Raw genomic sequence first — 26,719 nt, 5'->3', positions numbered from 1 at the left:
CCCCTCATTTCTTTTTCAAAGAAACTTTCTAAACTGCACGCATGACCTTATTTCCTGACCCATTTATTTCCTTTGGTCTTCCAGTTTGGTACTTCTGTTCCCTGGGCAGGTTCATTTAAGCCTCCACCTTAATGTAAAAAATTAGAGGATCGATCTTAATTAAGGTGGTATTGATGTGGATAACGACGATTTTCCATTTTATGCAGTTTTTGTCTCTGATGGCCTAAACATTCTGAGGCAAGGCTTTGCAGTGTCTCTGCAGGGGTCACATGACCTGGAGAAATGAACCGCAAGAAGGCTTTTGAAATCACCAGAACTGGCCCCGCTGCAGTTTCAAAGAGGTGCCGCAAGATGGCAGTGTAGGGAGAAGGCGGAAAGCTGCCTGTCCGAAGCCCTCTCTTGACTGACAGACGCGCCGGCGAGTAGCGGAAGAGGAAGCGACCACGTGGGGCGCTCTACGGTGGCCGACAGGATGCCGCGGAGGTGTTAGCGGCGAGTCGACTAACATCCTCAGGAGGTGCGGGGACGTGCGATTCTCTAGCTCCCGGAGTATTGGGGAGGGTACCTCGGCAGCCGTCACCATGGTGAAGGAACAGTTCCGAGAGACGGATGTGGCCAAGAAAATGTAAGGAGGAGCAAGAGTGGTCAAAGGGTGGAGAAACGAGGGGCAAGGGGGTGCGATGTCAGGGGTCCCGGGTCTCGAGGAGTCAGAGATGAGATTCAGTTGGAAGGGGAGGGTCGGGAGGGCCGCGGAAGGTGTGGGCAAAACTCAGAAGTATCAGGATAGATCAAGTACTATTGGTCAGGCAGAGGGCAGTCCAACACCTGGGGGACTGCAGGCCGGGGGTGGTCCTGGGGTTTGCTATGTGACGCGAGCTGTGGCCCTACGCACGAGTCCTCCCGAGGTCAAACGATGACCTTTCCCAGCAAATCTGTTTGCCACTGCAGCATGGGGCGCAGTCTCGGGCGGGGACTGTGTCTAATTGTGGTTTTGCTGCAGAGCATGTAACACGGAGGCGATATTTGCTGACCGAAAGGTTAGAGTTTCCCGTTAGAAAGCTATCCCACTGGGTGATGTGTAGCAGTCTCAGAAATGAGGCTGCTCTTCTGGACCTTTTGTCCCTGAGAGCTTATTTATCAGACTGTGGCCTCCTCTTAGAGCTGACACGGGAAAAATGAACCAATCATTCTTGCAACAGACGCTTAACTGAGGAAGGTGTTGTGTGCTAGGCCCGGCCATAAGTATTAGGTCTAGGACGCGAAAAAGACCTTACTGCCTCTTCTAGTTGGAGAAGGTAGGCAAGTCAGTGTTGGCAAGTGCAAGGACACACCTAATAAGAAAGGGATTCAAGTAGACGAATGCAGACTCAGCAGCCTTTAAGGAGCATACTGGAGGGAGAAAGGGGTGATGAGAAGGAAGCAGGAGATCTGAAGCTGTGTTCCAGAATCCTCTTGCAGGCCATAACGAATCTCTGAAGCATTTTAAGCAGGGCAGTGTCTTGATAATAGAGTTATCCTGAAACATCTGTAGATCTTGGGGGACAGAATAAGAGGGAGACCTTGGACGCCACTACGGGGGTCCAGGCAGGGGATGATGATGTCCTTCTGCATGAGGTTGGTAGAGTCACTGGAGAGATGGATTTCAGAGGGGTTTAGGGTGTAAAATTGACACACAGAATCTCTTGCTTGGGCAGCTGTTTGGTTGGTTGCCGTTCATGGGAAACAAGTGTCTTACTTGGAGGAATCCTTGCCAGTGGTCTCTCCATATTCACCCTGGCCCTTCATTCCCACCCCCAAACCCCACCCATATTCAGAAGTAATCAGTTTTCCCAGAGGAGCCCAAGAGACCCTGTTAAGATGCAAATTAGATTTTCTGAGTCCAGTTTAAAACCTTCCTATGGCTTTCCATTGTACTAACATGTAAAATCTCTACCAACCTTCCCAAGCACAGCATGACTGGCCCTCATCTTGTGCCATTATCTTTCTGCACTCTATTATACTGGCTTGTTTTTGTTTTGTTTTGTTTTGTTTTTAAGATTTTATTTATTTATTTGACAGAGATCACATGTAGGCAGAGTCAGGCAGAGAGGTGGGGAGAAGCAGGCTCCCCGCTGAGCAGAGAGCCCGATGCGGGGCTCAATCCCAGGACCCCGAGATCATGACCTGAGCCGATGGCAGAGGCTTTAACCCACTGAGCCACCCAGGTGCCCCTTGGTTTGGTTCTTGAATGCCAAGCTTGTGCTGGCTTTGGGACCCTCGCCCTAATAATTCCCTACTTCAAATGCCACATCTCCCTCCCATTTTAAAGCTGGTTCCCTCTTACTCAGAATTCAGCTTCAATGTGAGTTTTACAGAGGGGCTCTCTGGCCCCACAATGTAGTTTCCTCAAACTCTACCACCTCATATCATTTTCATTCTATTCATATGAATAGTGATATTCATATGAATATCATAATATTCATATGAATAGTGCATCTATTCACTTTTGTGTATGTATTTGCTTATTGTCTGTCTTGTCCACCCTGAACTGTGAGCTCCATGTTGGCAGGGACCTTATCTGTCTCATCTAATCCGTATCCACAGCTCCTGGGGATGGTGCCTGGCACACAGTAAGTCCCCAGTTTGCTGGTCAGGTGATTGAAGGAACAAATTTGGCAACGAAAATATCAGGTTCTGTTTTAGGTATGTCAAGTTTGTGGTGCCTGTACAGCTGGGCAGAACAGGCATCTGTATGGTCTCCCACTAAGCAGCAGTAGCTGGCCTACAGATGGAGATTAGCCGACGGTAATACATAGCTGAGTGACACAATCACTCAGAGGGATGTCTAGAATGAAAAGAAGGGCTTGAGTGTTGCATCCTTACGTGAGGAGAGACGAGAATATTTAAGGGATGGCATAGAAGAAGCAAAAGAAACAGATGGCACAGGTCGGGGGCACTCAGAGAGTATGTGGTGTCCCAAAGGTTAGAAGAGGAAAATATTTCAGGATAAGGGGGAAGGAGAGTTAACATCCAGCACTGCACAGTGGTAAGATGAGAAAATACTTACCAGGATTTAGCAAGCAGGTGGGCTCGGTGACGTTGGTGAACACCATTCATTTGGTAGTAAGAATAGAAGTGATTTCAGTGGCATGAAGGGATGTTTACCAAGGAAAAATGGGAGAGATTTGAATATATTTAATAATAGGGGAGCAGAGCCTGTAAACAGTTGGAAGAATAAGGTTAGTTATGGTGGGTCATTGCTATCACCATTTTTGTAAGTAGTTTTGAAGTAATTGTTTCCGTTTATTGTTACTGTTGTTGTTGTTGTTGTTGTTGTTGTTGTTTTTAATTAAGTAGGCGCTACATCCCAACATGGGGTTTAAGCTCACAACCCTGATATCAAGAGTCACATGTTCTACTGACAGAGCCAGCCAGGTGCCCCAACTCCCCTGTTTTGTTTTGTTTTTTTAAAGATTTTATTTATTTTTTTGACAGAGAGAGATCACAAGTAGGCAGAGAGGCAGGCAGAGAGAGTGGGGAAGCAGGCTTCCCGCTGAGCAGAGAGCCCGATGTGGGACTCCATCCCAGGACCCTGGGATCAGGAACCGAGCCAAAGGCAGAGGCTTAAACCACTGAGCCACCCAGGCACCACCACCCCCTGTTTTTTTTTTAATTCCAGAAGCCACATCTGTTTTGGAATGAAGTCCCCTGAGGAGATGCGCCAGCAGGCCCACATCCAGGTTGTGAGTAAGAACCTGTACAGCCAGGACAACAACCATGCTCCCCTGCTGTATGGTGTGCTTGACCATAGGATGGTAAGGCCTCACCCCCTCCCAGGCCATGTGTTTTGACATGCTGATGAAGCTAATGATTTGTGAGGTCAGAGGAAAGTAGAGCTTCCTTCCTTCTCCCTTATTCCTCCTGCCCCATCTCAGGGATTCTAGCCTTTGGTCAGTGGAGTGTGAATACACTGCACCTTCCCAGGTGATTCTGACTAAGAATCACCTGGTCCCACTTTCCCGTCCAGTAGTCTCCGTTAATAATTGGGTGTGCTTTTATCCAAAGGGTACCAGTGAGAAGGATCGTCCTTGTGAAACCTGCGGGAAGAACTTGGCTGACTGTCTGGGCCACTACGGGTACATTGACTTGGAGTTGCCGTGCTTTCACGTGGGCTACTTCAGAGCAGTTATCGGCATCTTACAGGTAGGTGCAGACGTGTTTGTTTTCAAGGCGTAAACTTGGGAATTACTGCTCAGGGATGTTGGAGTGAGTTTAGGATTGTGAGTGGTTAGGGATACATCTAGGGAGAATGTTTACTTTACACTCATAATATTGCATCTTGCAGTAAATTAAATTGCATAAGGATTCTTTATTTGTTTTTTCTTGAGTAGATGATAGATAGGACACGGTGAAAAATAATCATAAATCCAGCAGTACAGAACAGCACAAAATTAAAAAATCAGTTAGCAAAAATCCTGTCAGCAAGCTGTGATGGTGAACATCACCCAGCTCTCTGAGCATGTCGCTCAGTTTCCATGTCCTGGGCAAGAGGTAGGGGTGACATTTTTAAAAGAAGACTTTTTCATCTCTCATCCTTTTCTCTGTTTTAATTTTTAAAAGATGATCTGTAAAACTTGCTGCCACATCATGCTGTCCCAGGAGGAGAAGAAGCAGTTTCTGGATTATCTGAAGAGGCCCGGCCTGACCTACCTCCAGAAACGTGGACTAAAGAAGAAAATCTCAGATAAGTGCCGAAAGAAGAACATCTGCCATTACTGTGGAGCGTTTAATGGTGAGCAGGACACATAAAAGGCTTATGAAAGCTCTTTCCATTCACTCTGGCCCATTTAGCTTATTACTTTTATGCAGTGTTGGGAAGTCAGGTTTTTTTCTTGCAAACGAGGCTGTGGAGCCTAGCAACCGGTGCTCTGTTAGCAAATGCATTTTCAGTGATCTCATTACCCAGACTACAACCTTGGGGCAGCCTGACCAACTATCTCATTAGTCCAACCTTGGTAAATAAATTCACTCTTAACAGGTACTGTAAAGAAATGCGGATTGCTGAAGATAATTCATGAGAAGTACAAAACCAACAAAAAAGTGGTGGATCCTATCGTATCAAATTTCCTTCAGTCTTTTGAAACAGCCATTGAGCATAACAAAGAAGTAGAACCCCTGCTGGGAAGGGCACAGGTGAGCCTGAGCACACATGCCTGCCCTCTGCCTGCCTCCCCCTGCCTCACAAGTACCTATTCTCACCCCCTTCTTCTCTCTGATCTTCTCTCTCATCTTTCAAAATGAGAAGTCCGATTAAGTTAGATCTCTAGGAATACTTTGTGTAAAGTGCTTATGGTACACTATGTTTAAGGTAGACTGGCCTTGTAACTAACACATTTTTAATGGTACAGATAATGTGTTTTATCCTAAGAGATTGTGGCTGTATAGATCATAAATTGAGAGATGGTGTTTCTCATGTGGGTACTGAGATCTAAGAAATTATAGATAACTCCCATTACTTAACTTGGCACTGATTTAACTAGTAGAATTTTATGAGGGACCCTGTTCGGCCTTGCTCTGATTTCGATTAGTATTTAATTCCCACAGTACAGTCTAGAATTGGTAGTATACTTGAGACTAACAAACAAGTTGAGTTGTTACGGAGTACCAAGTTCTGTCATACTTAGGGGAAGCATCAGGAACTGCAAGATGGTGGGTCTGCTGTCACTGGTCGCACAGTTAGATGTGTCATAGGCAATTAGTCTGTGAAAAGATAACTGGTATCCTAGGGCAGGGTGTTGACCATCACACAAGTGGCAGAGACAGGAAGCTCAGGGGGAATGGGGAGGAAGATGTCACTTTGGACTTGGTTAGGGAAGACTGAGGAAAGACGTGGTGGGATCTGGGTGAGTCAGGTTTACAGCGTCAAGGGCCGTGAGCTCAGCATGTCCAGGCAACAGTGTCTAGGCTGATGCTGAAGCTGAGGCTCTGAAAGACCAGGGAATGCTAATAAAAGCACCCTGCCTTCAGTGACTGCTGCTAGCGTCGGGCACTGGCCAGGCTCTTCACATGGATTGCCTCCCGTGTAATCCTCAGGAGCGCCTTAGACAGCCTTGTCTGAGATGACCCAGTCAACTGTAGCCAAGGGAACTGGAGTGTTGGAGACCAGACAGGTGAGAGCTCAGTCTGCTCTGAGAGTGTGGAGCCAGGAAGGCACTGAACAGGAAGGTTCATGGTGAATAACTGATGAAATTGCAAAAGAGCATGGCTGCTCCTCTAGAGACCCCATTACCGGAGTAAAAAGGCCAGGCCATGGGCTGAGAGAAAGCAGTCAACGTTCGTGTATCTGACAAAGGACTCTCCTATCCAGAATATAGGAAAGGGTCCTTCAAAATCGATAAGAAAAATTCACCTGATTTGAAGCCGTGGGAGAAAACTTGAATTAACACTTCACAAAAGGATATATTCAAATGGTTAATACATAAGTGAAAAATTGTTCGACGTGATTAGTCATCAAGTAAATGCTAGTTAAAACTATACATGCATACCAAAAAAATGAAAATGTAAAAAGAACTGAAAACCACATGCTGGCAAGGAGGTGAAGCGACTGGTACTCCTGCATCGACAGTGGTAATGTGCACAGTCATCACCACTCTGAACATCCATGTGACGATTTCTTGTAAAGTGACATCTACACTTAACATATGGCCTAGCAGATTTACTCTTCAGTACATTCCCCAGGGAAATGAGTGCCTGTGTCCACGGAAATATTTGTACAGGATCTTTCATCACAACTTTCTTGATAAAAGCCACTATTGGAAATAGTCCAGATGATTGTCAGTAGGAGAATAAACTAGTTGTCATAGATCCACATGATGGAATATATCCTGTGAAAGAAGTGAACTCTTGACACACACAACCTGGCCAAATGTCAGAATCCTGCTGAGAACAAGGAACTCCGTACAGGAGGGTACATGATGTATGATTCCAGGTAGATCAAGTCAAAGAACAGGCCAGACTGATCTGTGGTGACAGATGTCAGGAGAGTAGTTCCCCTGGGGTGAGGGCTTAGTACTGACAAAGAGTATCGGGGTCTTTTTATGGAAATATGAAAATATTCTGTATCTTGTTCTGAACATTAGTGTGTGTGGTGTATATGTGTTAAAATGTGTCAGTTTCTTTAGGATTTGTGCGATTTACTATATGTGAATTCTGCCTTGATGTTGGGCGGAGTTGGGGGGTGGTTACAAGGAAAACGGACCCTGAGCCTAGGTGGCAATAAAGGAGCCAGAGACCAGAGTCACTGCATATGATAACGGACAGGAGTTGATGGCCAGCCACCAGGGAGATGGGTGGGAGAGGAAGTGGTCAGAGGTAAGTGAGCACATGCACAGACATCTGGAAAATGGAAGTGATCCTGGAAATGGGGAGACAGGGTGTCAGCGATTGATTCAAGCTGAAGCGTCTGCAAGGCAGTTACTGTGAAGCTACTGCAGGGGAAGTAAGAGTGTGAGCTGAGGAAGATGATCTTGCCTTTGTATAGCTGTGAGAAAGGCACTTTGCAGGCTCTCAGCTGTGCAGAGAGCTGTCAGAAGCCTGGGGAGCAGCCTCAGTCTGTGAGTTTGAGGGGTGTCCGGGCTTTCTTGGGGGCAGCCTTACTTGCCATCCCCCTGCACACACTCTGCTCCTCCCAGATCAGCCTCCCAGGCACGCCACCACCACTTCCCCCGGCCACCTCTCTGCCCAGGCCTGGGCAGCCGCTGTCTGCTCCACACTGTCCACAGCAGCACAATACTCCCATATGGCCTGGGAGGCCTCTTGTTTGGGCAGTCTCCTAAATGAGTCGGCTCTGGAGGTAACCCCCTCCCATTTAAGTCACTAGCCTAGAGCATCCAGCTTGACTCTCGGGTCGTTCCCCCACTGTCACCGCCTCCCTGTGGACCCCACCCCACTCTGCCCAGATTGACACCCTAGAGGTGGTTTAGGATGGGAGTTTAGAGCCCAGTTCTGCTGCTTATTTGTTCAGTGACTGTAGACACGTGACCCAACCTGGACTTGAGTTTCCTCAACTATCAACAGGGAGTACAAGAGTATCTGCTTTAATACTATTGTGAGGATTAACAGATGAACTCCAGATACAGTGCTTAGCACAGTGCCCGCTGCAGAGCAGGTGCTTAGAGCGCGTTACCCAGTTGCCGTAGCTGGCGTTATCATGATGATAATGACAGGATGGGGCGCCTGGGGGGCTCAGTCAGTTAAGCGTCTGGCTCTTGATTCTGGCTCAGCTCATGATGTCAGGGGTGTGAGATTGAGCCCCAAGTCAGACTTCACGCCAGGCTTACAGCCTGCTTAAGATTCTCTCCCTCTCTTAAAAAAAAAAAAAAAAAAAAAAAAGCCTTAGTAATGACAGGAGTGCCTGGCTGGCTTAGTCAGTGGGACTCTTGATCTTAAGGTCATAAGCTCGAACCCCACATTGGGTATACAGATTACTTAAAAATAATCTTTCAAAATAAATAAATAAAAATGAACTAATGCAACTGTATGATCTAATTTACAACAAAATTATAAAGAAAATAAGTAATGACAGTCATGGTAAAGACAGGTGAGGTTTCTTCCCCTCTCCACGTGTATGCTAAGACTCAGCGTCCTTTTGGCTTACTTTACTGACGTTGCTCCCTCCCCGCACCAGAGGCCCCCTTGCCTTAGCTTTCCTGCAGCTTCTGCTCTTCCCACCCTTTGATCTCACTCACCCTTTTCTCAACCATGTGTCCATTGTCTCTGCTTCATGTAACACTTGTATTCCATCTTGTATTTCCATTGGTTTCTCCTTTTTTTTTTTTTTTAATGTCTTATTTATTGGGCACCTGGGTGGCTCAGTCAGTTAAGTATCTGCCTTCAGCTTGGGTCGTGATCTCAGCGTCCTAGAATTGAGCCCCACATCATGCTCTCTGCTCAGCAGGGAACCTGCTTCCCCCTTTCTCTCTGCCTGCCCCTCTGCCTACTTAGGATCTCTCTCTCTTTATCAAATAAGTAAATCTTTAAAGAAAAAAAAAAATTTAATATATATTTATTTGACAGAGAAAGAGAGCACAAGCAGAGGGAGAAGCAGGCTCCTGGCTGAGCAAGGTAGCCCGATATGAGACTTGATCCCAGGACCCTGGGACCATGACCTGAGCCACCCAGGCACCCCAGCTGGTTTCTCCTTTAGTGTGGTCTGTAGCAAGATCTGTTTTTCTGAGGTCCTGTTTGAGGCCTTTACAGTGCTTGGAGCAGTGGCAGTGCCTCCAGAGTTGTCAGACCATCAACAAGATCCTGGTTCTTAGGCCAGCTGTGAAAGGAGGGAGGGGGCGAATCAGGAATTCAGCATTGCCAGATCCCTCAGAGTGGGCCCGTAGTCACCAAAGTGAACAAAGCATCCATGAGTCACGTTTAGCTTTTGTGGAGAGAGGTGTCGTGCAGACAGGTGGGTGCATTGCCCTGAAGCTCATTAATCTCAGGATGGTCCAGATCCCAACATGTTTACCCATTTGATTTCCAGGAACGTGGAACCTCATGTCCCTTTATGGGCAGCACAGCACCCTTGAGTTAGATGACACCTTAGAGCAGACCCTTTTCTGGGTCACAGACCTCTTTAGGAATTAAACTCTGGGCTCTGTCCCCAGAAGACTAGTGTACATCTACTCCCCATTTTAATACAAATCCAGGAGTTGGCAGACCTCAGATAAGACCCTCCATAGAGGGGCATCGGGGTGGCTCAGTTGGTTAGGTGTCCAACTCTTTTTTTTTTTTTTTTTTTAAGATTTTATTTATTTATTTGACAGAGATCACAGGTAGACAGAGAGGCAGGCGGGGGTGGGGGGGGGAGCAGGCTCCCTGCTGAGCAGAGAGCCCAACGCAGGACTCAATCCCAGGACCCCAGGATCATGACCTGAGCTGAAGGCAGAGGCTTAACCCACTGAGCCATTTTTTTTTTTTAAGATTTTATTTATTTATTTGACAGAGATCACAATCACAAGTAGGCGCTGGGAGGGAGGGGGGCAGGCTCCCTGCTGAGCAGAGAGCCTGATGCGGGGCTTGATCCCAGGATTCTGGGATCATGGCATGAGCCAAAGGCAGAGGCTTTAACCCACTGCCCGGTGCCCCGGGTGTCCAACTCTTTTTTCTTTTTTAATTTTAGAGTGTCCAGCTCTTTTTTTTTTTTTTTTTAAAGATTTTATTTATTTATTTGACAGAGAGAGATCACAAGTAGGCAGAGAGGCAGGCAGAGAGTGAGAGGGAAGCAGGCTCCCGCCAAGCAGAGAGCCCGATGCGGGACCCGATCCCAGGACCCCGAGAACACGACCCGAGCCGAAGGCAGCGGCCCAAACCACTGAGCCACCCAGGCGGTCTTGATCTCAGGGTCTTGAGTTCAAGCACTGTATTGGGCTCTACCCTGGAGGTAGAGCCTGTTTTAAAAAAAAAAAAAAAAGGAAAGAAAGAGTCTTCCTTTAGATAGCATCAGTCTTGCCCCCCACCCCCACCAGGTAGAAATGCCTTCCACAGCATCCCTAGCAGACTGAGCAACAAGCTAAGCATCTGTGCCAGCCAGGACAACCCACATACTCCACCAGGGAGCCCGAGCTATTTGAATATTGTGTCTCAGACCAAACAGCTCTTCTTCTGTCTCTCCAGCGGTCTCTGGCTTCTCTTTTCCTAGTACATAACAATAAATCAGGGCCCTCTTCCCTGTGCCCTATAGAAGGCAAGGGTTACGTCATTCTGGAGTAACGGCTCCAGCCAGGAACTGATCTCCAGGTTCTTTCCAGTCTTCCTGCCCTCCTGTCCTCGAGACTTCAGCAACATGATATTCTTTTTTTTTTTTTTTAAGATTTCATTTATGTATTTGATAGAGAAAGTGAGAGACCATGAGAGGGGAGAGGGTCAGAGGGAAAAGCTGACTCCCCATATTGCTGGGAGCCGGATGCGGGACTCGATCCCAAGACTCCGGGATCATGACCTGAGCCGAAGGCAGTCGCCCAACCAACTGAGCCACCCAGGCGCCCCAGTAACATGATGTTCTTGTCTAGCACTGACCCTGGTACTGTAAGTGACATCTGGCCTTCACCCTGTTCCTAGAACTCTTAGTGTAGATTTCCTCTGACTGCCTCAGGTAGCGTGCGGTGCTCGTTGCTGGGAGGCAGGGAAGGTGAGGAAGGGAATTCTGTGGGCAGAGACCTGGACTGCAAATCTTCAGGCAAGATTCCTTCTTTCTCCCCAAATCTGCTGTCATGTCCAGGGTGGGCTCGCAGAAATCTGCTCTTGGGACGGTATCCTAAGGGCAGTGGATTATCAAACTTTTCTTAATTTTGTTCCCTGTCTCATTATGTTATGCATAGCAAGTTCTGCTTGTAACATGTATTCTTTGTCACACATTATTTAATCCCAAGAAAATACAACTTTCAGCAGCAGGACACAAGCTAACCATTCTTATCTTTGATCTTTGAATATCTCTGAGCAGGTGCATAGTTCTTATGAGTAAGTCGTTACAGCATAGCAATTCTATAAAATGAAGGTGATACAAAGGCAATATAGGGCACCTCTTCCAGCTCCCTGCTCAGTGGAGAGTCTCCTTCCCCCTCTCCCTCTCCCCTCCCCACGCTCATGCTCTCTCTCAAATAAATGAAAAATAAAATCTTTAAAAATAATAAGGCAATATATGTTCATTACAGAAAATTTATTTTTTAATGCCTCTTTTTTAAGATTTTATTTACTTATTTGACAGAGAGCACACAAGCAGGGGGAGCCCCAGGGAGAGGGAGAAGCAGGCTCCCTTCTCAGCAGGGATGTACGCCTGATGTACGGCTCAGTCCCAGTACCCTGGAATCATGACCTGAGCCAAGGGCAGCTGCTTAATCAAGTGAGCCACCAGGTGCCACACTGCAGAAAATTTAAATGTAAACAAAGATGCAAAAAGATTATAATTCCATTCATCTGCAGACAGTACTATTAACACCTTGCTAAACATCCATTTCCTCTTTTCTGTACATATACATTTTCCCCCCGAAATGAAATCATATCATACACATGTTTCTTTCATTTACCAGTATTTTATGAACTTTTCATGGTAGTAGCTAAATTTCTGTGGTGTCATTTTTTTAATGGCTACATGGTTGCTCATGTAGGGGTATACGATGGTTTTATCTAGCCGGCAACCTGTCAGGCTGTTTCCAACTTACCACTCTTAACAGCTTTAGAGAACATCCCTATAGCTGAATCTTTGTGTTGATTTCTAAAGTCATTCCATTTGGAATAATTAGAGGTGGAATTACTGTCTTAAATAATTGGACTAAAAGGCAGGTACATGTTTAGGGCCCCGCCACTGTAGCATGTTATCAACAGAAATTTCTGTCTGTGCATATAGTTAACTCTAAGGTAAGTGGTGAATGGCGTGAAGAGCATGGAGAAGTAAACCCTTGCCCAAACTAGAAAATTAACGTGTCTCTCCATTCTTCTTTCCCCTTCTCCATAGGAAAACTTGAATCCCTTAGTAGTTCTGAATTTATTTAAACGAATCCCAGCTGAGGATGTCCCTCTACTTCTAATGAACCCAGAAGCTGGAAAGCCCTCTGATTTGATTCTCACACGACTTCTAGTGCCCCCTTTGTGTATCAGACCCTCTGTCGTGAGCGATTTGAAGTCTGGCACCAATGAAGATGATCTAACAATGAAATTGACAGAAATTATTTTCCTAAATGATGTCATTAAAAAGGTCAGTACTTTTAGTCCCTAGGTTTAGGAGTCTATATATGCAAACACTTCTCATCAAGAAAGTCAGGATGACCCAGGATCGTGTTTTCTTCATACTTTGCTCATTTTTAGCATCGGATATCAGGAGCAAAGACCCAGATGATCATGGAAGACTGGGATTTCCTGCAATTACAGTGTGCCCTCTACATTAACAGCGAGCTCTCAGGCATTCCCCTCAACATGGCGCCCAAGAAATGGACTAGAGGTTTTGTCCAGCGCCTAAAGGGAAAACAGGGTATGTTTCCAACAAAATGTGCAGGAAACAGTCTACTGCCTTTGTCACCTTTTTCTGGAGTGTATGTCCAGGTTATCTGATTGGAAATCACAGATTTTCCTAGTTCTGTACAGTCCTACTATTCCAAAACAGCACATGTTTGTTCCATGGAGACCTATGACGTGTTTTTATTGATTTAGGTCGATTTAGAGGCAATCTCTCAGGAAAGAGGGTGGATTTTTCTGGCAGAACAGTCATCTCACCTGACCCCAATCTCAGAATTGATGAAGTAGCTGTGCCAGTTCACGTGGCCAAAATTCTTACTTTTCCTGAGAAGGTAAGTACCATCCAGTCACTCAATTCTGTGTTTAGAATCTAATCTTTTATTTTGAGATTCCAAGCAATAGACACTTGGAAAATCTCAGGAAATGCACACACACCCCAATTTGGTTGTGTACGTGTTATCTTCCGGTTTCATAAATCTACCACCATGGATACCATCTACAACAGTACAACCACAGATGAGTCTGGCTCTGTGTATATCATAGATACATTAGACATAATCTGCTACAACTTGTTTTTCCAAGTAGTATGGTCTTTGACCTCTTAGTTCATTCTTACCTCATTTTTTTTTAAAGATTTTATTTATTGGAAAGGGAGAGGGAGAACAACAGGGTGAGCAGCAGACAGAGGGAGAAGCAGACTCCCAGCTGAGCGGGGAGCCCAGTACGGGGCTCGATCCCCAGACCCTCAGGATGAACTGAGCCGAAGGCAGACGCTTAATGACTGAGCCACCCAGGTGCCCCACCTCATGTTTTTAAAGTAACTAAATGATAAGCACCATACCTAGTTAATTACCTTGGGATGGATTTTTTTCTTAACTTTATAATCACTGAGTCAAATACTTTGAATATTTTAGGGCTGTTGATGCATAGCCAGAAAGGCTGCACCACTTTATATCAACTCACACTCATCATGAGTATAATATGAAATTAATAGTAACTGAGGTATAGAAAACTGTAAGTTCTAATAATAGGAAGACATGGGCTTCAGCTTTGCTTTTGAGATTCATAATTCGGCCCATTCATGGAATCTTCTGGTAAAGCTTTTATGAAGGAGCCTCAGATACTTTATGTATCTAATCCAGAGTTTCCTTCTCTGAGATGGTGTCCCACAAGATTGCTATCTGAGAGGTTGCACGACGTGACAGTACAGAGCAGAGCCTAGTGGTATTGGAGTCACAGCTTTTAAACCTCAGGAGCCCATGGTACATCGTTGGTAGTGAAGATGCCAGCTGTTCTTAGATCACAGTGTGTGCCAGAAGGTCCCTACAGCTGCGTCCAGCCCACTCATTTTACTAATAGGGAAACCAAAGACCAGTAAAGGACTTGGCCGTTTCACCCCACCAGTGATGAGTTCAGATTGGAACCTTGGTTCCTGTGTGTCAGTCTACTGTTATCATTTAACTCAAGACCCAAGACAGAGGCTCCTGGGTGGCTCGGTCTTTAAGCACCTGCCTTCAGCTCAGGTCATGATCCCAGGATCCTGGGATCGAGCCCCACATCGGGCTCCCTGTTCTGAGGGGAGCCTGCTTCCCCCTCTCCTACTCCCCCTGCTTGTGTTCCCTCTCACTGTGTCTCTCTCTGTCAAATAAATAAAATCTTTTTTAAATAAATAAATAAATAAACTGCAGTTGGGGGGGTGGGTACCCAAGACAGCACGATGCTGCCTTTCTTTCTCCTGGAGTCACCCAAGGGAAGTAAAGATTGAGACGCAATTCAGTATAATGTAGTAGCTTACAGAAACCTCACGGTATCTCCTCGTATCTTCTATTGTGCTCATGCAGGTGAACAAAGCAAACATCAGTTTTTTGAGGAAACTCGTTCGAAATGGCCCAGAAGTTCACCCAGGAGCCAATTTCATTCAGCAGAGACACACACAGATGAAAAGGTAATGCTGGCCCAGTCTAGCCATATGTAACGACGTTCTTGCCCCCAAGGTTGCCATACTCGGCCACAGAATACAATCCAGAATACGTCTGTGACATCTTAGCATGTGGAAAATACTGTTTAAATTGCAGTGAGTGCAGGTTCATCATTTGCTGTTTGCTCATCACATAGACACAAAATATCTGCTTATTCCCTAGCATTTATCATTGGATCCAGGTAGACGGAACACATGGAATTAGGAAAGCCAGTCATTTTCTGTGTCGCACAGGCTCTGTGGGGTTACTCATAGTACTTCCAACCTTATTTTGCCCGCTCTGGCTTTCCACTAATCACTGGTGCCTTTGGATCTCTTGAGATAGACCAACAGACCACTGTGGGAGAAGCAGACTTATTACTGCATTTTTGTGATTCTGAGACATAACTCTTTTCACATTTTAACATATATGAAAAGAAGATACACTGACAGTGCGTTACAGTTTAACTGACAGGCTGGCGGAGGACCTTCAGTTCAGTGCAACGTGATCATTTTCGAGACTGAACCCTGACGTGAAGAGGGAGCAACTGGGTGAGGAGGCGTTACTCTCACAGGTCACGTTTCTTATCATACACTTAGGTTTTTGAAGTATGGAAATAGGGAAAAGATGGCTCAGGAGCTTAAGTACGGGGACATTGTGGAGAGACACCTCATAGATGGAGACGTGGTGCTGTTCAACCGGCAGCCGTCGCTACACAAACTGAGCATCATGGCACATCTGGTGAGCGTGACATTTCTGTTTTTAGCTTCTGTCGGGTGGGAAGTGGCTGGGCAGGCAATGCACAATTCCAGGCCTCTAAAACTCAAGATTGCTGGTAATCTCAAATTTTCAGGACTTACAATTTTTCTCTATACTCTCACTTTTTAGTTGGAGTGAAACTTCTGCATTTCAAGCTTCCCTTCCGTGTTTTTCATATTGATAAAATCCACCCACAACAGTGAAACAGAAAGGAGCTAATTGAAAATGAGCATGAAAGTGACTGGCATGATTCCACTTGCAAACAAAAATATATACGTATATGTGTGTGCACAGACTCATGTAAAATAGATATGGCAGAGAGTCAATTACAGGTTTCACTTAGCATATTAACTATGGAATGAAAATGCTTAGGAGATTTCTCGTCACAGTGGCCCTCCAACGAAGACCTTCAAGCATATTTTCTTCGGTGATTTAGTTTTGCAACAACAGCAGTTCCTTTTTCTGGAGATGTAAAATGGAAATCAGATGCAACTTTAATTCACTAAATATACATAAATTGTCCTATCTCCAAGCCATTAAATCCATAGGGATCTAGGGAGGGAAACAGAAAGCCTTCCCTTTCTAGAAACTTTGCTTGGCTTTCAGGCATTCTCAAAATAAAAATGTTTTTGTGTGAAAATTTCAAATATAAATACAAAAGTAGGAAGAATCCAATGAAGAGCTCCTATATTCTCATTCTCTGTATTTAATAATTTTCAAGGTTTTGCCATACCTGTTTCTTTCCCTTTTTCCTTTGATGGCCCCAGATGACATGTCCTTTCTCTGTGTGTATTCAGTTTACTTCTGTAAGACATACATAACCACAGTGCCATACCACACCACACAAAATGGACACTCATTCCTTGGTATTGTGCAGCACCCAGTCCATGTTCACATTTCCACAAGCTTCTCAACAATCTTTTCGCAGCTAGTTTGTCCATATCTGGATGCAAAGTCTGCACGTGACATTTGGTTGACAACATGTCTTCGGTCTGTCTTGATCTAGAACTGCCCCCCCCCCCTTTTAATTTCACTGTTACTGAAAAAGCTAGGTCATTTGTCCTGAAGAAATGTCCCGTGTTCTTTGTATGTATATGCATGGCATTAAGAGTTTCTTCGTTCTTCCTTTTGTTACTATAAACTGGGGAGCTCTCAAGGCAGGATCAGATTCATGTTCAACTTCTAGCAAGAGTAACTCCTAGGTGGTGCTGGCTAAATCCTCTTGCCTTATTTCAGAAGGCATGTGTTGTCTGACTGCCCCACTCTTTGGTATCCTGAGAAGGTTAGGGCATCAGATACTTTAGCCTGGTGTCTCCCTTGAAAGTTTCTTTATTGACCTTTTTTCTAAAGGTTTTCTCCACTTTTCATTATTGCCAGCATTATATCATGGGGGTGCAAAAATGGAGATTTTCTAATCTGTCATTCCTCTCACATTTCATAGCTACCATTTGTATAATGAAGAATTTTGTTTTATTAACTAGGGTTATTTGCTTATCCAGAAATATAATTCCTGAAGGAACAAGCATAAATGCCTGATTCTTTTTTCCTTTATTACCAGTTTGAGGAGGAGAAAGTTGGTGTTCAGTTTCTTCCAACTAGGTTGGTTTGGGTTTTGTGTGTGGTTTTGCTTTCCTTTTTTTCAGTGTCATTATAAACTCATGGGTTTTTATTTAGTCTGTGTGTTTTAATCAGCTTCTGCCATGAATCTGTTTGATATCAAACTGTGACATTATTGGCCAGGGGAGCCCTTTCTTGTGGCTCTTAGGTTGGTATTTGCCTTTTTGTTAAAACTCATTGCATTGTTTTGATCTAACAAATCTACTTAAGTCCACAAGTGACATGTTATCACTTGACCAAACATACTAGAAATTTATTTTCTTAATCTAAAGTATCCAGTTTTCCAGGAAGCCATTTATTAATGTTTTGAAACCATGAAGTTTCTGGATAAATGACTAAGTCCTTTTCCTATTTGTTTTGCGTGTGTGTATTCCACAGGCCAAGGTCAAGCCGCACCGAACCTTCAGATTTAACGAGTGTGTCTGTACGCCCTACAACGCGGATTTCGATGGTGATGAGATGAACCTTCATCTTCCTCAGACAGAGGAAGCTAAAGCAGAGGCCCTTGTGCTGATGGGGGTACGTAGGGTGGCAGCCCCGCCTCTGTAGAACAGCTTGAGAAGAGGGGAAGGGCAGTAGGTCCTGTTTGAAAGCACCTTAGAGTGTGTAAGGGAGTGTCTGTGATAAGTGGGGAGTCAGGGGAGTATCTTCTGGCCTATAATGTACATCTCTAAGGGAAAGTACCTGTGTGAGCTCTAGCTATGAAATGATAAGACAAGTGTGTAGCCCTAGATCCTTTAGTTTACATTTTACTATTAGGTTTTATCACATATCAGTCTCTTTAATCCATCCTTCTGTCTATCCATAGTCCATCTTATGTCTGGAAGTATTTAACCGCAAATGGCAGACATTTAGCATACTCCCTAAACAATCTCAGTCTTCATATAGTTATTTTAATTAATTAATTAATTCTTTTTAAAGGTTTTTATTTACTTATTTGACAGACGGAGATGACAAGTAGGCAGAGAGGCAGGCAGAGAGAAAGAGGAAGCAGGTTCCCTGCTGAGCAGAGAGCCCGATGCAGGGCTCCATCCCAAGAATCTGGTATCATGACCTGAGCCGAAGGCAGAGGCTTTAACCCACTGAGCCACCCAGGCGCCCCATATAATTATACTTAAATGGCTTATTTTTTCCTTTATTTTCATTTTTAAGGTGAAGTATACCATTCTACTTAAGCATTGGCAAGTGCATAGAGCTGTGTATATTAAACTATTGTCGAGATAGAGAGCATTACTATAACCCCTGAAGTTTCCTCTTTTGCCTTTCCATCATAGTCATGCCCTCCTCACCTGCCAGAGGCAATCCTGATTTTTTTTCCCTGTTGTGTATCTGGTATGCTTTTCTATAACTTCAGTGTAAGTGGAGTCACACATTTATGCTTTTTTGTGTACCTCTTCTTTCACTCAATATGCTTTTGAAAATAAAAAGGATAAGGGTTTATAACAATATCTTGACTGTTGGGTGTCATGAGAAAAGCATAAGATGTTCTGCATAAGTGGATTTTTTTTTGGTAGCTAAAGATTCTTTAAGAACTAATAGATTTTTATTTTTTTTTTAAGATTTTATTTATTTATTTGACAGAGAGAGATCACAGGTAGATAGGCAGGCAGAGAGAGAGAGAGAGAGAGGTGGAAGCAGGCTCCCTGCCGAGCAGAGAGCCCGATGCGGGACTCAATCCCAGGACCCTGAGATCATGACCTGAGCTGAAGGCAGCGGCTTAACCCACTGAGCCACCCAGGTGCCCAAGAACTAATACATTTTTTTTTTTTTTAAAGATTTTATTTATTTATTTGACAGAGATCACAAGTAGGCAGAGAGAGAGAGAGAGAGAGAGAGGAGGAAGCAGGCTCTCTGCTGAGCAGAGAGCCCGATGTGGGGCTCGATCCCAGGACTCTGGGATCATGACCTGAGCTGAAGGCAGAGACTTTAACCCACTGAGCCACCCAGGCGCCCCACTAATACATTTTATTGAACATTTTTTTTCCTTTTTTATTGAAACATTCTGAACAAAAATCTTCTAACAGTATATTACATGCTTGTTTGTTGTCTAAAGGACATGCTAAACAAAATCATTCTATAGAGGTTAGGTTTTCCTTATTCCCAGTACTCTGGTTTTCTGTGTTATGGGCCGATTTGTCTGTCACTGTCCAGGTGCCTACCTCTAAAACAATTCTCACCATTTCTGATTCCGTGCTTTTTAAATCTGTTTTAGTTTAGGGTGTTAGTATTGATTCTAAAGTGAAGGCAATTAAGTTCTGCAAGCATATCTATTAAACTACAGGAGGATTCGGTGGAGATAGGCAGGAGGGGCTGTATTCTTGGCCTTCGCCTGGGTTTTTCATGCTTGAAGTTCACGTTGTTTTTCTGGTAAAGTCAAGTATTTAATGTGGTGCAGATTTTGTGTACTCGCTTAACTGTTAAGAAATTCATGTGGCTAAAATGCACTGTGTCTTCAATTTCTTTAAAAAACAGACTCTTATTTAGTCAAACATTCCAGTATAATGAAGTGTAAGATAAGGTTTTTCCATATCACAACTCCTCTGGGTTCTTTCTTTCCACCTCTTTTTATCTGTTTGTTTCTTCTCTGTGAATTTAGATACTTGTTGTGGTCATGGTTTGTGATAGTTTGTGATAGTAATACTTAATACTTAATGTATTATAAATGCCCCCATTTGGGCACTGGGTGGCTCAGTTGATTTGTGTCAGACTCTTGGTTTTGGCTCAGGTCATAATCTCAGAATTGTGGGATCAAGCCCCTCGTTGGGCTCCATGATAGATAAGAAGCTTGCTTAAGATTCTCTCTCTCTCCTCCCTCAGTGCCTCCCCCCTTTAAAAATTTAGTAAATATAAATTTAAAAATAAATTCCCCCAATTGTTGTAAAGTCTTCGTAATTATTGATTATAATGGCTTCACAGAATTTCACCAGGTTAACATACCAAGATTCATCTACCTTCTGTTAAAACTTGAGGGTGTTTTCCCTGTTTTGCCATGAGAATGACTCCCTCAGTGGCCATCTTTGTGTTTTTGGAGTCTTTCTTCTGAATTATTTCTTCAGACTCTTCCGCCTTTTTAAATGATTTGGTTGATACTTACTGAGCACCTACTGTGTGTCAAGTACTCTTCTAGGAACATAGCACAGAATAAGAAAGTCAGTTTTTGTTCTCATCCCTATTCAAATAGGGAGAAGTGGAGTGTAAACAAATGGAAAATAGTTCAGGTGGTAAGTGCTGAGAAGAGAAGAACAAAGCACAGCAAGGAGGAAAGAAAATGAGAGAAGTCCTATTCCATAGAGGATGGTCAGGGAGGGCCATTGGAATGATAACACTTGAGCCACCTTCTGAAAGAAGTGGGAGAATGAACAGTGTGACTGTCAGCATATGAGCAGTCCAAGCAGAGGAACCCGGTGGTATGATCATACCTGGCGTGACAGGAGTCTAGCCTGTTTCCTCCTAAGCGTCAGTATTTGTAGCAATTGTCATGAATGCCAGGTTAGGTGTTGGCAGACAGCGAGAGAGATGATGGAGGGTGGGTGGCCACAAATGAGTTCCATGCTCCTATAGTCAGACAGTATGTTAATCATTCCTTTTGACCTTGCACTCTCCTTTCTAATAAGCTCTCCAGAGGCCATAATCAGAGTTGGAAAATTACTTGTAATATTAAAACAATAGAAACAGGCAATGTCCACCAGTAAAAAATTGGTAAGATTAAATTATGTCACATTCATACCACAGAACCCTGTGCAGCCCTGAAAAATGAGGACATAGTTTGTATCGTTTTTGGCATGAAAACTACTTATGATTTATTTTTTACTTAAAAAAGCGGGCTATGTGTATGACATGATCCAATTTTGTTTGGCAAAAAGATGCTTCTATGTTTGTAAAAACACTTATAGCCAGAAGTTGGAAGGGTTATATACCAAAATCTTATAACCAGTTCTCTGGTTCCTTGGAGAGATGTATTTTTGGATTTTGGATTTTTTTCATCATTTTTACATGTTTATATTTTTAGGGTTTTTTTTTTTTTCTATAAGGATCATACTATTTTTGTAATAAAAAGTAATGTTTAGAATGTTCCCAGTGATATCAGCTGTGTAATGGGTTTCTAGTGATAACGGCCTGTCACCAACCAGTTGGACTTCAGCATTGGCTTTGGTACTGAGGGTCCATTTTATGATAATAACATATTTCATCAGTTAAAAGTGACAACCATAAAACACAGGCTCCAAGGATATTGGGGTGGAAGAATCTTTAGTTACCATTGGCACAAATCCCCTCCGTTTCATGTAAGAAAATTATCATCTATTGTATTGACTCAGCAGTTCTGACTCAGAGGAGTGAGTATGGCCCTAGCCTAAGTGTACTCCCAAGTTATCCCGGAGACTTGCAAAATACGCAGATTCCAGCTTCATGTCCTCAGCCTCCAGACCACCTCCCCATCCCACCCCAGAGAGATTCTTAAAAGCACGCATGAACAACTGTCTTCCAGCCCTAGTTGGAGGATCACTGTTCATGCAGCATTCTCAAGAAGTCAGGAGCAGGTCTCTCCCTTGGGGGGCCTTTTACTCTAGGTGAGGTTGCCCAGGCAACCCACAAGTAACACAAGCATCACCACGTCAAGATTTGAGCAAATTTGTCTGTTAATTATATCTCAACAATAGCAAAAATTGACCAAATGCATTCTGATGCATAGAATCTTCTTTTAACTTGTTAATTATGCCCTGAACAACTAACACCCCTTTTTGCTCAGTGTAGGCACTCATTAAATTATAATTAAATCCTGTTGTTAATTATTGTTAGAACCTAGTGTCTTAACCAAGAGAAGTTCAGTAGTTCTGCCATCATTGTGGAGAGGTATGAAATTGATTGACCTCAGAAGTAACAGTGCTGCTCATCGTTCATAGAAGTGAATTTTCTTTGAAGAATTGCATTTATTAATAACTGCAAAGTCTTACACATACGGAGTACTTGTAGAAATCCAAAACAACTTCACTCAGTATTGATTTTAGTGTTGCTATGTCTGAGGCCCGCTTCTTGTCTCCCATTGGTGAATAAAGGAAAGAGGAGCTGGTGACAAAACTGGAATTGAGACCCCTGGCTTCCATTTTTCAGCCTCTTTTTTCCGCTCACTGGCTATTCTGTATTTGCAGCGGTTCGTAGTCTTTCTGGTGCAGTTCATGGCCTGCATCATGCAGTCCACAAAGAACACATGGATGGAATGGCTAACGTATTGTTTGTGTTTCCGTCAGACTAAAGCAAATCTGGTAACACCGAGGAATGGAGAACCACTAATTGCTGCTATTCAGGATTTTCTAACAGGTGTGTTTATGAATTCACTTGAAAGGAGACTGGAACACCAGGATTCTCATTCACAGTGAATCATGCAGCGACTTGAAAAGCTGTGTGATTTCCTGTGTTTAATTCTGTTGTTTGTTTACCAGTGTGATTGTGAATCAGCTTGAGAGATTTTGTGTTGATTGGTTATGCCTGGAATTAGTAAGTCTTTGTTGAGCTCCTAAGGTGCCCTTGACATTTTTCTAAGCACTGGAGATAGGCAGTGAGTCAGACAAAGTCCCTCTTCTTGCGGAGGTTTGATTCTGGTAAGAGAGAGCCAGCAAGCAGCCATATGTTTTAATTCACTCTTTTAGTAATAGCCCAAATTCATTTTAAAATTGAAACCTTGTGATTTTTCTCACAATTTCATTCCGTTTCTTTGTGTTGTGTTGTTTCCAACATTCGTAGGTGCCTATCTCCTCACCCTTAAAGACACCTTCTTTGACCGTGCCAAGGCTTGCCAAATCATTGCTTCAATATTGGTTGGCAAGGATGAAAAAATTAAAGTTCATCTCCCGCCCCCGACGATACTGAAGGTTTGTGCGGACACTGGGGGAGCTCGTGGCAGGTTAGCCCGAAAACACTCTGCAGTTGAGACAAGGCCCACCCAACTAATGCTGTGGCTTCCTTCTTCCTGCAGCCTGTCACCCTATGGACAGGAAAGCAGATCTTCAGTGTCATCCTCAGACCAAGCGATGACAACCCAGTGAGAGCCAACCTCCGAACCAAGGGCAAGCAGTACTGTGGCAAAGGAGAAGATCTCTGTGTCAATGATTCCTGTGAGTGAAGGTAGCCCTTGGGAGGGGGCGGAAAGCAGGTGGCCAGTGACTTCCTTCTTGGAGCAAGCAAATTCAAGGTTTCTCTGAAGCAGGAGGTTTATTTTTCAGGGAAATGTAGTAGGGTTTTCTCCTTTTCTCCTCTCAGATGTGACTCCCCATTTCTCGAAAAAGTAGAGATCATGTAGATCTGTGGTCCAGTGATTAGAGTGTTCTCTAGAGCTCCAGATGTGTTTTAGGGACTGGTTTCTTTAAATTCATGCAATTTCTTTTATTCTGCCCCTACTTTTTTTTTTTCTATCAGCAGGGGTCTCATTATTTAAAGCATATAATTTATCATTTTACATCCAAAAATGTGCTCATTGTCTTAAAGTATAACTAATAAGACTTTTTTTACTGCTCCCTGGTCATTGAGTTTTTTATAACATGAAGATCAGGTTTAACTATGAGAGAAGTTTTTTTCCAAGATATTTATTTATCTGTTTGTTTATGTATCTGAGAGAGAGAATAGTTCTCTGACAGCAAGGGGAGCAGCAGGCAAAGGGAGAAGCAGGGTCCCCACTGAGCAGGGAGCCCCAACGCGGGACTCAATCCCAGGACCTTGGGATCATGACCTGAGTTGAAGGCAGACGCTGAACTGGGTGCCTTCAGTGTCTGGGTGACTGAGCCACCCAGGCACCCAACTGTGAGAGAATTTAAATGTTAAACCATCCAAGTCATCTAGACTAATTCAACCCAAACCATGATCCACAGACCAATGCCATTCAGCCAGTGTTCGGTTTGTGCCACTAGCTCCTTTGCTTCCTCTCAGAGTTGTAGCAAGCAGTTCCCCAGCAGACTACTCTGAACGGCACTGACTTTGATTGGGCTTTGTTAGCCAGGCCTGTGACAAGGAGTAGATCTCCAGGACTCTGTACTGAAGAACTGAACTGCAGAGTCTCCGAAGGTCAAGACTTGTACTGTTTTGTCATGAGTAAATGTTTTGAAGGACACCAATTTTTCTCAGGTTTATAACCGTTAACTTCAAAAATACACTTTCTAGGGGCACCTGGGTGGCTCAGTGGGTTAAGCCGCTGCCTTCGGCTCAGGTCATGATCTCAGGGTCCTGGGATCGAGTCCCGCATCGGGCTCTCTGCTCAGCGGAGAGCCTGCTTCCCTTCCTCTCTCTCTGCCTGCCTCTCTGTGATTTCTCTCTGTCAAATAAATAAAAACTTTAAAAAAAAAAAAATACACTTTCTAGCCTTTTAGGTGTTTTTGGCTTCTTGTTTTAGACTGTGTTTTGTTTCTACCTAGATGTGAATTTCATTTTGTGGTATAGGCTCTTCCAGGTGCCAGTGGTTTTCATTCTCTTGTGTGAACAACAACGTGCTTTGTAATTTATAGAGTACCATACTGCATATGATTTCATCAGATGCTCAAAATATCCCTGTGACATAAAAAATATGTGGTCGATACTTTCATTCTCAGCTCGTAGTTGAAAATGAGGGTCAAATAGTACATTTTAGAGTTAGGATTGTAAAGTAACTAACTGGACTTTTCATGCTTCTCAAAAGTCCCTAGATGTCTCTTTTTTCCCCTCAGACATTTTTAAGAGAATTTTTATTTGCTCTGCTTTAATTTTCAATATGGGAAGGTATTTTCTCAACTGCCACATGTTTTAGAACGAGGCTAAGTAGTAATTGTTCATTTAAGTGCATGGTCATCATTGTCCTTGCAGACGTTACTATCCAGAACAGTGAATTGATGAGTGGCAGCATGGACAAGGGAACGCTGGGGTCTGGATCTAAGAACAACATTTTCTACATTTTGCTGCGAGACTGGGGGCAGAACGAAGCGGCCGATGCGATGTCACGGCTTGCCAGGCTGGCTCCTGTCTACCTCTGTGAGTATCTTGCCATCCTTGTTTTATTGCTATACTTGCTGAGGTATTAGGGGCTCTGTGCTGTTTCCTTCTTTTACCTTTGACTCCCCCTACCCGCACACACCACACTCATACCTGTGCACTCAAAAGGAGACTTACTACCAGCTAAATCATTTGTGCCTTCACTCCACAAAATTAGCTCAGTACTGACCAGTATGGTTCAGATTTGAATTTGCTCTTGAGTTCTTGTCTCACATATGCCATAGGTCCCTATTGCCCATCAGACAGGGTTGTTAGACCAAGGGCCCTTCACGGGCTGCTTCTCAGGTGTCTGCACTCCGACCACAGCCCACTGGGCCCTCTTGACTCATCTCTGCCAGACCCTCATCTTTCCCTTCTCTCCTTGCACTGGTCTGTTTCCTTTGTTTGCCTGGACTTTGAGCAGGCCCTAGGTCCAGATTTTTACATGCCCAAAAGCATTTTTATTCAGCTTCTACACTTGACCATTTCTCTGGCTGGGTATAGAGCTCTGGATTGAATTCTATCTTTCCTTGGAATTTTGAAGGTCGTGCTCTACTCTAGCCTTCAGAACTGCATTAAAATGGATTTCTGTTCTTATTTCACATTGTCGTATCTGTCTTTTCATTCTGGAAATTTTGAGAGTCCTGTTCTTGGTGTTCTGAAAGTTCACAGTGGTAGACCCTTGGTATGGATCTTTTTTCATTTATGGTGCTGGGCACTCTTTGAGCTCTCTTAATCTGCCACCACGTATCTTTCAGTTGTGGAAATTTTCTTGTGTTTGGTTTGGTTTGGTTTTTGGGTTTTCGTTACTACTGTTGGTAATTTTCTCATCTTAATTATCTTTGTTCTTTCTGTTTGTAGTGCCTAGTCATTGCATAAGTAGAACTTCTAGATGGGCTGTCTGATTTCCTTATCTTCTTTTCCTTGTTGTCCATCTTCTCATTTCTGTATTCTTTTTATCTTTTTTTTTTTTTAAGATTTTATTTATTCATTTGAGACAGAGAGCTGGAGTAGGGGGAGAGCGAGTGGGAGAAGCAAACTCCCCACTGAGCCAGGAGCCTGACATGGGGCTCAATCCCTAGACCCAAACACTTAACCATCTGAGCCATCCAGGCGGCCTTCGTTTTATCTTTTAAAATGAATTGTTCTATTGATTTTTTTTTAATTTAACTGTCATTTATTTAGCTTTCAACCATATTTTCCATTGTTCTCATTTGCAGGTAGTTTTTTGCTTTTCAGGGTTTTGTGTTGTTTGGGTTTTTTTGGTTTTTTTGGTTTTTTGAGGTTTTTTTGGCTACCTGTTTTGGTTTGTTTGTTTTTAATTTTTATTTATTTTTTTGACAGACAGAGACCACAAGTAGGCAGAGAGGCAGGCAGAGAGAGAGAGGAGGAAGCAGGCTTCCTACCAAGCAGAG

General features: G+C 43.8%; 1 protein-coding gene across 1 annotated transcript in view; it reads left to right on the top strand.

Annotated features, from left to right (window-relative positions):
• The first annotated feature begins 472 nt into the window (after nucleotides 1-472).
• Nucleotides 473-26,719, top strand: part of POLR3A (RNA polymerase III subunit A) — a 49,986-nt gene continuing 23,739 nt past the window's right edge. Inside the window, exons 1-15 of the mRNA XM_046027414.1 lie at nucleotides 473-625; nucleotides 3,659-3,794; nucleotides 4,045-4,182; nucleotides 4,600-4,771; nucleotides 5,018-5,172; nucleotides 12,485-12,724; nucleotides 12,835-12,997; nucleotides 13,177-13,313; nucleotides 14,823-14,926; nucleotides 15,539-15,680; nucleotides 17,694-17,834; nucleotides 22,562-22,631; nucleotides 23,055-23,182; nucleotides 23,287-23,425; nucleotides 25,140-25,304. Of these exons, the coding sequence (XP_045883370.1) occupies nucleotides 582-625; nucleotides 3,659-3,794; nucleotides 4,045-4,182; nucleotides 4,600-4,771; nucleotides 5,018-5,172; nucleotides 12,485-12,724; nucleotides 12,835-12,997; nucleotides 13,177-13,313; nucleotides 14,823-14,926; nucleotides 15,539-15,680; nucleotides 17,694-17,834; nucleotides 22,562-22,631; nucleotides 23,055-23,182; nucleotides 23,287-23,425; nucleotides 25,140-25,304 (2,074 nt within the window). The 5' untranslated portion in view covers nucleotides 473-581. The remainder of the gene's footprint in view (nucleotides 626-3,658; nucleotides 3,795-4,044; nucleotides 4,183-4,599; nucleotides 4,772-5,017; nucleotides 5,173-12,484; nucleotides 12,725-12,834; nucleotides 12,998-13,176; nucleotides 13,314-14,822; nucleotides 14,927-15,538; nucleotides 15,681-17,693; nucleotides 17,835-22,561; nucleotides 22,632-23,054; nucleotides 23,183-23,286; nucleotides 23,426-25,139; nucleotides 25,305-26,719) is intronic.

Source organism: Meles meles, chromosome 13, assembly GCF_922984935.1.
Source record: "Meles meles chromosome 13, mMelMel3.1 paternal haplotype, whole genome shotgun sequence".
Lineage (NCBI taxonomy): Eukaryota > Metazoa > Chordata > Mammalia > Carnivora > Mustelidae > Meles > Meles meles.
The sequence above is the reverse complement of the archived record's forward strand: the minus strand, read 5'-3'. Positions and strand labels throughout refer to the sequence as shown.